This window comes from Malania oleifera, chromosome 2 (assembly GCF_029873635.1).
Source record: "Malania oleifera isolate guangnan ecotype guangnan chromosome 2, ASM2987363v1, whole genome shotgun sequence".
Lineage (NCBI taxonomy): Eukaryota > Viridiplantae > Streptophyta > Magnoliopsida > Santalales > Ximeniaceae > Malania > Malania oleifera.
In genome coordinates this window covers 5,870,675-5,885,448 of record NC_080418.1, presented here as the reverse complement: position 1 = coordinate 5,885,448, position 14,774 = coordinate 5,870,675, and the positions used below count along the sequence as shown (strand labels likewise).

The 14,774-nt window shown below is 30.9% G+C and overlaps 1 protein-coding gene across 1 annotated transcript; it reads right to left on the bottom strand.

The window, feature by feature from the left end:
* Nucleotides 1-3,677: 3,677 nt before the first annotated feature.
* On the bottom strand, nt 3,678-9,740 carry LOC131149085 (omega-3 fatty acid desaturase, endoplasmic reticulum-like). Its single transcript, XM_058099159.1, has 9 exons — nt 9,630-9,740; nt 8,634-8,910; nt 8,459-8,548; nt 8,292-8,358; nt 7,951-8,043; nt 7,639-7,824; nt 7,209-7,289; nt 4,749-4,886; nt 3,678-4,054 (listed from the first exon to the last, which is right to left on the bottom strand). Exons 1-9 carry the CDS (start codon nt 9,667-9,669, stop codon nt 3,875-3,877), a joined length of 1,152 nt encoding a protein of 383 aa, XP_057955142.1. The 5' UTR covers nt 9,670-9,740; the 3' UTR covers nt 3,678-3,874.
* Between the last annotated feature and the right edge of the window lie 5,034 nt (nt 9,741-14,774).

The following is a 14,774-nucleotide window of genomic DNA, read 5'->3' as shown; positions in this document are numbered from 1 at the left end:
TGACATATGAGGAGGTACCAGTGCAGATTTTGGATAGGAAAGAATAGGAATTACGCAATAAGAAGATTCCTTTAGTAAATCTTGTGGAAAAATCATGCGATAGAGGAGGCTTCATGGGAACTCGAGGAACAAATACAAGAGAAGTACTCGTATCTTTTCAGCGGGGATTAATAGTAATTAGGAAAAGTTACAGGTAAATATGTAAAATTTCTTTTGTGTAGGTTAGTTAGATGGTATTTTGGTTGTGAGAGAATTTTATTTTATTTGTATTGTAATCTCTCAAAACCCTGAATGTAACCACGGTATTCCTCCGCCACAAGTGACGGTAAGTAATAAAATAAGTAGCTCATTTTCTTCAAAGGATGGTGTCAACATAGATGGTAAATTTTGAGGACAAAATTTTTATAAGGAGGGGAGAATGTAGAGACCCAGTGAATTATAGTAGTTAAATAATAAAGAGAGAGAAAAAGGAAATTGTAAAGGGGGTCAAAGTAGGTCCTTGTCGATGAATGCGAAGTTTTCATCGACAAAGTGACTTATTGGGATCGTCGATGGGGACACATGTCTCGTTGACGAGGAGTTACTGAAAGGGTTATTTCAGGGCCTGAAATTCGTTGACAAAGGTTATGAGGTCATCGACGAACTCCTTTCTTGACCTTGTCGACGAAGTGACGTGTCTCATCGACGATGACCAGTGTATAAGTATGTCAAATTCGGATTTCAGCGTAGAACATTCGCATGTAGCCCTTTCTTTCTCTAGATTTTCGTCCCCTCACCCTTTCTCTCTAGAATTTTAGGCCGAATCTTTGTCAAATCGACGATTCGAAGCCGCCACATCATTCTTGGGAAGATTCTCTTAACCTCTGCTGGATTGATTTGTAGGTTAGGCCGAATTGGGAACCATCCCAAAATTTGGGTAAATTAGTTAATTTCAATTTTATTAAGTTTTTGGTGTTTATGGACTGAGACTAATATGTTAGGTAAGATAATACAATGGTTTTGTTGGGAAAATATCAATTTCAAGGTGTTGAGTTAGGAACCTCGTGGGTGTGATTTTGGAGTAATTCGTAGGTTTTTTCATAAGTCAGGTAAGGGGATAAACTAAGTCAGGTTTCTTATGAAAATGTACTTACTATTTTACAACATTTAATTTCAGGTAAATATGTATATTGTAAAATTATGTTGGAAATAATGTTGATTGATCAGAATTACGGTTTTCATGTATAATATTAGAAATATGACTTTAGAACATATCTTATGTTCTGAATATTACCTCTTTTTTGTGACATGAATAACATTTACCATGGAAGTTATGATGATGAAATATTATGTTTACAAAATAAGCATGTTATTATTACTTTCAGGAAATTATTAAAATGATACATGGATTTTCAAACCGAGGATTTTATATGATATGCCGGCGTAAGGACCAAGGATTTTATATGATATGCCGGTGTAAGGGCCGAAGATTTTATATGATATGCCGGCATAAGGGCGAGGATTTTATATGATATGTTAGCGTAAGGGCCGTGAATTTTATATGATATGGTATACATGGTTTAATGAAAATATTAACATGATAGATATTATTATGAAATAATCATGTATCATTATTTAGAAATATACTATATGTTATTAGAATTTGGTTGGCTTGGTTTAGGCTTTCACGAAGCATGGTACCATAGTTATATGATCAAGATCATGTATATGTTAGGGCTACTACTTATCGTAAGGGGTAGTGGGGGAATGGCAGTCGATATGATTTTATGGTAGTGCAGATGTCCCTCTGGTGTCCGGATTAGGAGGGGCAGACCCATTATACTTATAGACTTATGTTGATCTAGAATGGTCGGCCGGCCATTGCTAGGTCTAGCCTTCGGGCCGCACAACCCAATCATGTGGGGGTAAGACATGACACCAGCCAGCTATCCATCTAGAGTGTTTTCCATATATAGTTATATGAGATTATATGTATTGAAATTCAATATGTTATATCATGTTATGTTAAATTATGTCTTTTTTCCCAGATATGATACAAACAGTTTAATCAAATATAATTTATCTACGGTTACACGTATAACACAAAAATATTCATGTTGCCACACATTGATATTAATTTATTTTCCTTACTGAGAGGTGTCTCATCCTAACTATATAAACATTTTAGGAGCCCTAGATAGAAGAGCGGATAGAGCTCCGCAGCATTAGAATTCAACCATTCTACCCTGTCTGAAGGGTAAGTCTATTTGCTAGAATTTGACAGATTTTTGGGTAGTGACCTTAGGTCACTTTTGGATATTTTGGGATGTGTGTATGTATATGACAGTTGTAATAAAACTCTAATATTGTGTTAGTTGAATAATTTGATATGTATATAATTTTATGTTTCCCGTTGCTTAGGTATCCGTGCTGTATTTCAGGTATATCCCTAATACTTATGGGTCCAGGTTGATTATGACTTGTTAGGATTATTATATTGGATATTATTATTAAAAAAAAAAAATTATGATAAATTAGGGAGGTCGTTACAATTGCGCTAAAATGCTCATGGAAAAAAATAAATAAATTGAGGCACATTCATTCCTTCTTGATGATCCATATGAATTAATAGATACAAAAATATAATACAATCTCTCTAAGTTAGCTTAGTTTATCATCTTTAACTTATCTCTCAATTGATAGGTAGAGAAAAAAAGCTATACTAAAGGCATCAAGCTTAATACTTTTAACAAAATCATTAGCACTATATGAGTCTACCAAACTTCTAAGTAGGATTTGATATGATGTTTGACAATGTAAATCATCAAAATTGTCTTATGGTATTTGGGAACATGGATTTTGGGGCTTGAATCTGAATATGTGAATGAGAAGAAATGTAATTTACTTTTGTATTATATTTTATCCAAATTAAAAATAATCCAAATCTAAAATCTCAATTACATATATCTAGACATAGTGCAAAAGTTTTTTTTTTTTTTATAAAAAATGATGATATTGGTTCTTTGAAAAAAAAAAAAAAACTATTAGTCAACATTTCTATATGTATCTAATGATAATTTTACCTATTGATTTACGAAGAATTGCTATCACTTATTGCTTTATGACTTGTGAAAATTCCATAGACATTTCCTTAATTTTGCCAATAAAACTTAGAATTTCCTTAATATCAAGAATATTAAGATTTTTGAAACATTTACACCTCTTTTGAGCTTTTTTTTTTTATATGAAACCTCGAGTGAGGAAATGTTTTTGCCTACTATATAATATTGAATAATGACAGTTGTATAATTAATTTTATAGCTTACAACATAGTTAAATTTTGTACCTTATGGTTTGTTAAAGTTAGATTATATATTATTATTATTATTATTATTATTATTATTATTATGTCAAATAAAATTTGCACCATGTGCAACGCACGTACTTACTACTAGTCATTTAAAAAAAAAAATAAAATTTAATGAAAGTAATAACATAAAACCGATAGAAGGAAGACCAATCTTTTTAGTTCTATCTCAATTACCAAAGTTGCTTGATCACTTTCAACGAGAGATTCTTCCCCCTTGACCAAATGAAGTGAATCGCACCAAATAAAGGCCCAAGTATTTGCCCTACTCTATTATACACCCTATTATATATAATAGGGTATGTGCATTGCACGTGCCCTACACTCGTGTTATATATATATATATATATATATATTTGAAACCGAAGAAACACACACTTCAAACCTGGAATATAATATTAGTTACAACATGCTAATAATATCTCATGCAACACACATTCGCAAACTAGCAAAAAAAAAAAAACTATCCCTTATAGAACGGGCCATAGATTGGGCTGATGAAAGTGGTGATAGTCACATGGGCCGGGCCTAAGAGAATTTGTAGAGGTCTGGATCTGTCTGATGGTACAGAATGCCTCCGGTATCGCTGACGAAATGGTCCCGCTTGATGCTTCTCGCCAGAAGCCCAATTAAATGAAATGGGAATATTGGGCCTGACTTCTTGGGCTCCCTGTAGTACTTCCCCAGCACTGGCTTAGCTGCCTTTGTCTGCAACCCGGCCCGGACCAACCCATTAAATCAAATTGTTAGAATTGTAATTAGTCAACTTAAAAATTTTAATTTAACATTATGCATTTTCCGTCTAAATGAAAATGAATGAAAATTAAATATTATCGATGAATTTATTAAATGTAATATGATAACAGCTCATAAATAAAGATGTGCAGAGGATTAGTAGAATTTAGTAATAATTTGAAAGGGCATTATAAAGTTGCACAAAGATTTAATGTTAATTTATAATAAATCAATAGTTTAATGTGCTTTAAATTCAAGTAATTTTTTTTATTCTACCTAAATATGGGAAATAAATTTATTATAATTTTTTAGTGGGTCTCCTTTTGTAAATCGTAAATTAATTGAATGGATAAATCCATCTACTTTATTTACCTACTTATAAATGGGTTAATTAAAATTTTAGATTCACCATTGACTCATTTTGTCACCTCTTGAGGAGATAAAATTTTGGGAGGGAAAATTTTTTCATTAGGAAAGAGTAAAGAATGTTGTTTAACACGAGTCCATCCATGACCATTATAAGACACACGTTAGGAGAAGAATGGAAGAAGCAGAGTGGGTTTCGCTTGCTTCAGCCACTTTTCTCTTGCCACATATAGAAGCAAATTGTGTGTTCTAACTAAACTCATTTTTCATATTATATGAGTGGTGTGTTAGACATAAGTACCGCTTCAACTAAGTGGTAGTGTGGGATTCGAGGGAAGAGATGGTGTATGACATGGGTTCCTATGTCATGTTGGATATAGTTGATCCATCCGTAATCGTGATCTGATGTCGTTAATGCTCCTCTTAGAAAATTCCATTCCTGTAATAAAATGTATATCAATTAGATAATGGGAGAGTTATAAGTATGTTTTAAAATTTAAATTGACATTGTCCAATTTAATTATTATATATTCATGATTTATAAATAAATAAATAACAACTTTAAATTTTTAAAGTTTTATAAAGGATGAGGAAAAACTGTTGATGTGAAATCTCCTATTTTTTTTTAGTGGTCAACAAGAACAATAATAAAATCAAGCCTACCCATTTATACAATTATGGACCATTACTTTTGACAAATTCAGGGCTATTAAATTCTTATTCACTATCTCATTACAAGTTATTTTAAGTTAATCTTTACCCCTTTTATTGCCCTTCACAGTAACTAACTCACTTTTTCTCACTGACGCACTATGTGGTCTACGTTGTAAGTGCTCAAACTATCTAAGTTGTTACTCTCTTATCTTATCTTCTATAAAAGTTACACCTAACTTACCGCGAATATATTCATTCCTTAATTTATCTTTCAATGTTATACTACTCATCCATCTAAGTATTTTCATATCGGTAACTTTTACTCATTTGATATTTTATTTCTTCATTGCACAACATTATGATCCATATAACATAGCTGGTCTTATAGTTATCTTAAAAAACTTTATTTTTACTTTTAAGGGTAATCTATGATCATAAAGTACACTTGAAACAACTCACCATTTTACCTAGCTTGCTTGAACTCTATGTATTACATCATTTTCAATTTCTCTTTCATTTTGCATAATAGATCCAAGGTATTTAAATTTACAAGTCTTCATCATTAAGTTTAAATTTGTGTCTAATATTCCTCCAACTATTACTGAAATTACATTTCATATATTCTGTCATATTTATACTTATCCTAAAGCCTCTAGATTCCAAAACTTTTCTCGATAATATGTTTTTTCTAAGTCAATAAATATTATGTGCAAGTCCATCTTTTTTTCCCTAAACTTTTCCATTAATCTTCTTAAAAGACATATAGTTGCTTTTGTGGTAGATCTCCTAGGCATAAAATCAAACTGATTTTATGATATCTTCATTTTTAGTCTTAATCTTTGTTCAATTACCCTTACCCATAGTTTTATCGTATGAATCATAAGTTTAATTCCATGATAGTTATTACAATTTTGAATATCTCATTTATTTTTGTATATATGTATTAAAGTGTTTTTCTTTCATTTATCTGACATTTTTTTATTTTTTGTAATTGTGTTAAATAAATTAGTTAATCATATAATTCTGTTATGACTTAAGCATTTCCAAACTTCAATTGGGATGTAATCTGGTCTTTTAACTTTTTCATTTTTCATATTTTTTAGTGCAACTTTAATTTTGTTAACTCCAATTTTATGAATAAATATCATATTTTTAGTTTTTTTTTTTTCTCATTTGTCAATTATAAGTTTAAGTCTTTTATTTGGTTTTCATTAAACAACTTACTAAAGTAACTTCGTCCTTTTTATTTTGTCTTCGTCTTTAACTAAGATAATATCATCCTCACTTTTTATTTTATTTTATAAATTTTACATTTCTTAAGTCCTTACTCTTCATTTTTTCTAACTTTAACAAGTTTAAATATATCTCTTTTCCCTTCTTTTGTGTCTAATATATCATACAAACTATTAAATGATCTGTGTTTAGTTTCACTAATGGTCTTTTTTGTATATTTTCTCGTCTCTTTATACTTTTCAAAGTTATCCATATTTCTACATTTTTGTCACATTTTATATAAAATTCTTTTTATCTTTATAGTTTTTGGACATCATTATCCCAATACCAACTTTCTTTACTATCTGAGAATCATCCTCTTGAATCACCTAAAATCTCTTTTTGACTATCTTTTTAATAGAGCTAACTAATCTACTCCAAAAAGTATTTGTATTTATATCCCATCCTCTATAGTTCAATCTCAATCTTGGGAGATTTTATCTTTAAATTTTATTATATTTTCTCTTCTACCACTTAGTTCTCTTTCACTGGTTTATTTTTTCATTTTTTTTCTATTTTTAATACATATATCTAACACTAAGATTCTATGTTGTGTGGTTAAGCTTTCACCTAAAAAAAATTTACAATCCTCGCATGATAAATGATCTACCCTCCTCGTATGGAAAACTCTATTCGACTTTTATTTTGTCCACATTTAAAGGTTATTAAGTGTTCTTCTCTCTTCTTAAAGCATATCCTCCATGTATCATTTCATAACCTTTATTATCGCTTCCAATATGTCTACTCAGATTTCCTCCTATGAATATTTTCTCAGTCCCTAGTACGCCTTGAAAAAACATTAAAAAAACAATTTATGTATTCAATGAAGATATACCTTGCCACGGTACCATGGAACTTTATAATCATGACCATGATGGTTCAAATACGTAACGAAATCTAGCCACATTACAAAAACCTGTCGAAGAAGGGAAAAAAATGTTTTTAGAAGATTCAAAGCACCGTTATATTTTAATTCACAGAATAAAATTTAAAGTCTTGAATTTAAATTTATATTATTATATTCAAAACTATATCATTGAATTTGTTAAATTCTACTTAAATATCATAATAAATCCAAATTTAATTTCATGATCTATAAAAGTATAGATAGCCAATAAAAAATGTGGCTGATTAATTTAATTAAAATGGATCCTTTAAAAATTACCCATAAAAATATTTAGATATTCCAACATAATAAATATATTTTTTTCCAACAAAGAGAAAAAAAAAAGAAAAGAAAGATATGTGCATTAGTGTAGGCATACCATGTATGGAACAGCATAGACTTTGAGGAGTTGAAGATGACCAAAAGAGAAGGAAGCCCAGGCAAGCACAGCCACCATTACACCCCAAGCACCAATTGAAATCATCACTTCTTTTCTCTCACTGGGTTTGAATAATTCACTATATGGGTTGAAATGTGATCTCTTCTTCCCAAAATTCCCAAGACACTGCATAATTAATTAATTAACTTCTTAATCAACACAAGATTAGCTAGATTAATTGAAATTAATGCTTTGCTTAATTTACAATAATTAATTATATTATTTTTGAATGTGTGTATAATTTTTTCTTACCAGATAATAAGGCCAGGAAAAGAGGGTGAAAGGCAAGGTGAATCTAAGAATTCGCGTCGTTGAATCTAAATTCTTGTATACTTTCTCTGAGATCTACACATTAATAACATAATTAGGCAAATGTACTCATAAAAATCGAACCAATATTTAACGATAATATGCATATAGGAAAAATGAAACTTATTTGATAGGTAAAGTCGAGTTTAGTGGCACGTGATCCCTGAAGTGTTAAGTACGAGTTATGCTTTTAAAACAATGCCCTTTCCTTGCAAAAATTTTACAGATTAAGAATCAATAACAAAATGAGATCGAGTTTGATTAATTAATTAATTAAAATTTACCGGAACCCATGCTTCATCTTTCTCCACATTTCCATGGTTTTGATGGTGATGTCTGTGGCTAATTTTCCTGCAATTTACATTATAGAAAATAATAATATTCAATATCGTTGGGAAATAGGAGAGTAAATTGATTAAGAACTTAATTAATTAATTAATTAATTAATTACCATGGATGGTAAGGTACGAGAATTAAAGTTTGAATGAAAAGCCCCACTGCGTCATTTAGCGTGCTATTCTCAGAGAAGCTCCCGTGCGCACTGCATTATGTTCTTTAAATAAATAAGTTTTTTTTTTTTTTTTTCAGAAATTAATTAAAATGTTAATTTGTATTTAACTAATTACCAATCATGGCCGAGACAAAAGAGGCCCCAAAACATGGTGCCCTGAGCGGCCCAGTAGAAGACCCAAAAGTACCAGCCGTTGAAGTAAGCGGCGGCAGCTGCGAGTGTGAAAATGACGGCCAAGTCCCTGAGGGCATAAGATAGAGAGCGCCATGGATCCTTGACCCAGCAGTGCTTGGGTATTGACGCACGGATCTGGGCCATCTGAAACGGGGGCGGGTCGGCCGGGTCGAACTCATCCTCGTCGTTGATGACCCCGTAATCTTTGTCTGCGGCTCCTGCTAATTAAGACCCAATTAATATTAATTACATAACTGTGCCCCCATTAATTAAGTTTTGATTTTCTTAAACTCAAATGTTATGGGTCTGTTTAGATTAAAAATTTTTCTTGAAAAAAGAAAAAGAAAATGAGGAGAAAAATTAGGATGTGTGAAATCAAAATTTTGTACATGATTTTGCTATATTTATATATATATATATATATATATACTTTTCTTGATAATCAAATGTGAAAATGTTTATGATTTCTTGATATTTTCTTTTCCTTTCCCTAATATTTTACGAGTTCTAAACAATGCCTATATATTCACACTTTCTATCTAATTAAAGATAGTAACTTTAAAGTGTCACACTTTCGAAATAAAGTGTTATGCTTGGATTTGTCCAATTACCCTGTAAGTCTGAAATATTTTATATTCCTTGTATTTGAACTTTTCAACGAGCCTACCAAGGGCTTCTACAGGGTTGAATCTGTGCCTATAATGTGAGTGTATATATTTTTTAACACTCTAGCGTTTGAAGGATCATCCACGATTTAATCTAATAACAGGCAACCAATATACAACACAACGTCATGCTCCTCACACATATGTACATACATACATTCATATATACATACATATATATATATATATATATATATCGAGGCAAATTCAAAAACCCAAAAAGAGAAAAGAAAATTAGGGTTTGGGGAGAGTTTGGATGCATGCATGCAAACCTTGATCAGAGCCAATCTTTGAGTGATGCACTTTCTCCATGGGCAGTATGCTTAAAAGTAGTGGGTGGGTTGGAGACTTGGTATGTTTTTTTAAGAGACGGACCAGCGAGTCTTCCCCATTTATATTAAGTATTGAACCAGCGAGTCTTCCCCATCTATATTAAGTAATAAATTAATTGTAGTAGACCCATGTAGCAGGCCGTAGTACTGGATATCTGGTTGAGGAGCATGACGTTATAATTTTCGCGTGGTATAATAACTGCAGTTCGGGCCTTCATCAATGTTCAAAAACGTCGGGCCGGCGGTTGGCTGGTACTGCGCGGTGTTAATTTTGACTATTTTTCCATGTAAAGAACAAATTATTGGGGATTGTTTGATTTATTGATTTATTAGATGAGTGACTAGACGGACGAGATCATTTAAGACCGTCATTTTAGGTTTCCAAAGATTTTAAATTTAAAATTATATTAAATTTGAATAAGAAGTTATCTAAAATTATATTAAAATTTATTTAAATTTAAGATTTAAAATTTATGCTCGTAAATTTTTAATATTTTAAAATTAATTTGATAAAATCAAATATGCTTTTTTATCTGATGGGATAAACGGAAAGACACAAAAGTCTATTTTCTATTTTTAAAACATTGTGAAAAATAAAAATAATAAATAAAAAAATAATCCCTAAAATAAAACATATATTAATAAGATTAAACTTAAAAAATAATAAATAATGATTCAACTAAAATTGGAATCAATTCGAAAAATTAACTTTGAATTCAATTTTAAATACTTAAATCAAACAATCCCCAATAAAATATGTGTAATATTTTATGAAAAAAAATTATCTTTAATTAAAAAGAATTAATTTTAAATGAAATATAAAAAAATATCACAGCATATAAAAGTTATTCCTTACTCTATTTGAATTAAATAATCTTTTTATTTACTTCTTGAAAAAAAATGATACAAATAATTGTTCCCTTTGTTTTTTACTTTTTTTTTTTCAAGCTATTGGTGTTTTGAAAAAGAAAATTAATTTATTAGTGGTTCGTATATATCATGTGACCACTGAATTATTGTGTATTCAATGGTTAGTTTTTGGGTAAAACCAAACTCGCCTAGTAATTTTTCCGTGAGGTAGGTGGTCCCACCATAGGGTGCCACGCGTAATTTAACATGGACGAAGACATCCAACTGTTTTAATTGGATATATAATGTTGATACACCCAAAATTGATAAACACGCTGGGACCAAATATTTATAATACTAATATTTGATATCTCACGTAATCGTCCTTAGGTTGTTTATAATTCCTAATACGGTTACAAGAGCCACTATTGATATTCTGCATGATCGTCCTTAAGTTACCTATAACCCCCTAAACATACTGATACACTTATAAATGTCAAACTGAAGGAGAGTCTGCCTCCATCACTATAAAAAAGGATCTCAGCCAGGAGGAGGTAAGCATCTTATTCAATTCTCACTCACTATTCATTTACTATTACAATCTGAACCTTCCATTCTCTAACTTAGGCATTAGAGTCTCCTAGAGTACACCTCGGATACTCCAAGCCATTCTTATTTGATTCCTTTCACGTGGTCGCGGTCGAATGACGGTTTAACAAAAGTCATTCGATTCTTGGTAATAACAATTGACACTGTTTGTGGGAACCTTTGAGAGATTTTCTATCCTTTACCATGACCACATCGCATAACTCTAAGTCAGAACCTGCCGGGGGAAACCAATCACCCTAGTCAATTCATTCCACTCTGATATCACTAAGTGACTTTCTAACCTTCCAACAAAGGGTAGAAGACATGTTCATTCACTATGATCTTGCATAAAAAAAAAGGATCATGAGGAGCATCGTCCGGAAGCTAACCGGATAGAAGTAGTGTCTGACAAGAAGGCAGCTGCCCCACAACAAGTTGCTATGAAGGCCTCAGATTCAGTAAAGAAGTCGACTAGAAGTGAGCCTAAAAGTAAGCATATCAGCTCGGATCAAGCCGATAAGTGCGGGTGCTAGCTCAGATTAAGTCAAAAGATGAGCACATGGGCTCGGATTGAGTTGAATGGTGCAGAGTCACTACAAAAAATTAGGGTATTAGTGACTGATCAAATCCGTCATTGATAGTCATAAATTCGTCTCTAATAGTATTAGTGAAGAATTTATGAGTATTAATGACGGTTTTAAAATAGTTGCTATATGTGCCGTTACTACTAACTTTTAGTGACGAATTCAAAATTTCGTTACAAATAATGGAGTGTTAGTGACGGATTATAACCGTCACTAAAACCCTAATACCATCACTATATAGTCTATAACAACTCAACTCAAATTTGTCACAGATAATAGGATATTATTCATCACTAAAAGTAGGGTATTTGTGAAGGATTAAAATTCATCACTAATAGTTTGGTATTAGTGATGAATTACAGATTCGTCATTAATACTCTAGCATTAGTGAAGGATTCAAATTCGTCACTAATACCCTACTATTAGTGACGAATTAGAGACTCGTCACTAATACCCTGACATTAGTAAAGAAGTCAAATTCATCACTAACGTCACTAATAATAGGGTATTAGTGACGAATTTGAATCCTTCACTAATAATTAGAAAAATTAAAAAACCTTTAATACTAATTTTTTTTAATCATCAATTCTTATAAAAACATCTGTAATTACATTTTTGAATACATAAACTAAAACCATAATTACTACAAAATTCGTAAATCATTCAAAATTTTGAATTTAAATTCGAATTTAATTAAAATAAAGAAATAACATAAGTTCAAATAAAAAAAATTATTTAAAAATATTCAAAATTCAAATAAAAATACAAGTACAAATTAAAATTAAAATACAAGCACTTCATTTGTTCAAATAACAATAAAAATTATAAAGAAATAGTCAAAAATTGCATCTAACGACTGTAGTGCATGCATGCTTGACATTGTGCTAATGTTATAACAGTCGCGAATCCTACAAATTAAGAGTCATTAAAAAAACTTTAGTATAGAAATGGAAGAGAACTGGTGCTTAGTATAATTAGGAAAAATAATTATACGATATAACAAATTCGCAAAGATTTCATAATCATGCATATTACATAATTTGTATGGTAGTAATATCAATAATGAAAAATGTAACGTTGTGTTCGAGAGCATAGATTTCAAACATTTTGAATGGATTTGGACAAATTTTAATACAATTTGATATTACATTTTATTTAAATTCAATGTAAATTCAAGTCCAAAGTGTCTCCAAACATGAGGAGCATAAAATTATATTGAAATTTATTAAAGTTTATTTAAATCTAAATTTAAGATCTAAAATGCATGCTCTGGAACGCAGCATGAGATTAGTTTATGAGGGGTTTGCACAATGACTCAATGAGGTATTAGCATTGCGTGGGGAAGGGGATGCAGCGAATAAATCCAGCTGGGGACACGTGTCCATTAGCATGCTTTACGGTTTCGTAGATAAGCATTATTGCTCTACTTGAAATAAAACTCTATATAGTGATTATGGGGTTTGTAGAGGAGGGAACTAGGAAGATTCATGGAGAAAAAAGTCATGAACTGGCATGAGTAAGTGTGTATCTTTTCAGGCCTTAATGAGAAAATATTAGAATTAAGTAAATTATGTCAGTCAAATGGACATGAAATTGGCCATTTGTTTGGTAGCTGAGAAAATCATGAAAAATAAAATATGCCCTAGGCGCTTTCATCGGTGATCTCGTGCATGGACCATTTTTTTTTCATTTTTTTTTTATTAATTTTTTTCTACAGTGACATTGCAACCCATATATCCAGACGAATCCCTAATTTTTGTCACATCTTGGCATTCCTACAAATTTTCAAAACTAGAAATTTGAAGCATAGATGGAGGGAGGGTGAATGTGGCTACGTGGACAATATTTACATTTACCTATCCACTTGTTAGACAAATCCAACTTAAAATTTGACCTTATCTGTGCAATATTTTAATTAGGAATGATGGAGATGTCAATCCAATCGTTATTATTTTAACATTCATTTTATTATAATTATCGGTGTTCATGGTTTTTTTTTTGAAAAAATTTTAACGAAAATTCGGCAGCATGTCGTCTGTAAATAGGACATTTTCTCATAAAACCTGCACCTGATAGGTTCAAATAGATCATTTATAAGAAGTTCAAGGCACACAAGAACCTATATCCACTACTAGCATGCAATACACATCAATTGCATCCGTCATGCAGGAGACATTCTAGACTAGCATGCAATCATGTAGCAATCAACAATTCAAGACAGTAATACATGTATCCATTAAATTCAGAATATAAATAGTAGAGAACAGGGGATAGTATTGAGTTCAGTGTAGTAGTGTTATTCATCTAGGCATTTGGACATGAATGTTATGAGATGATGAGAGCATTTAATTTAAATAATTATGAAAATGATGCTCCCTCTGAGTTATGTATATATTCAACTTATACCTTTTTAAAATTTTCAAATTCTTAGCCAAGTGTTTATAATATTTTTAACTGCATCCGCCATGTAGAAGGCATTCTAGACTAGCATGCAATCATGTAGCAATCAATAATTCACGACAGTAATACATGTATCCATTAAATTCAGAATATAAATAATAGAGAACAGTGGATATTATTGAGTTCAGTGTAGTATTGTTATTCATCTAGGCATTTGGACATGAACGTTATGAGATGATGAGAGCATTTAATTTAAATAATTATAAAAATGATGCTCCCTTTGAGTTATGTATATATTCAACTTATGTCTTTTTCGAATTTTCAAATCCTTAGGCAAGTGTGTTTATAATATTTTCAATGATTTCGGCTTGACAATGAATGTTTTAGGCTTATAGGACCAAAAACATATAAATGAATGCTTTTTTAAATGAACTAAACTTATATTGCCTCATTTCTTATGATTCCTAACTTTCACTCATCCTTTCAAAAATATTTTAACATTGAAACTTATCATAATTATCGATGTACATGATTTTCATTTTTTTTGGAAAAAATTTTAACAAAATTTCGGTAGCATACCGTCTATAAATTGAACATTTTCCCATAAAACCTATGCCTGATAGGTTCAAATAAGTCATTTATAAGAAATTCAAGGCACACGAGA

Bases quoted from the DNA above. Each gene is read 5' to 3' on its own strand.
- LOC131149085 (XM_058099159.1), bottom strand. From the start codon at position 9,669: ATGGAGAAAGTGCATCACTCAAAGATTGGCTCTGATCAAG. The intron at 8,549-8,633 runs GTAATTAGTTAA...AACATAATGCAG, and splicing joins TTTTGTCTCGGCCATGATTG to TGCGCACGGGAGCTTCTCTG. The intron at 8,359-8,458 runs GTAATTAATTAA...TGTAAATTGCAG, and splicing joins CTCGTACCTTACCATCCATG to GAAAATTAGCCACAGACATC.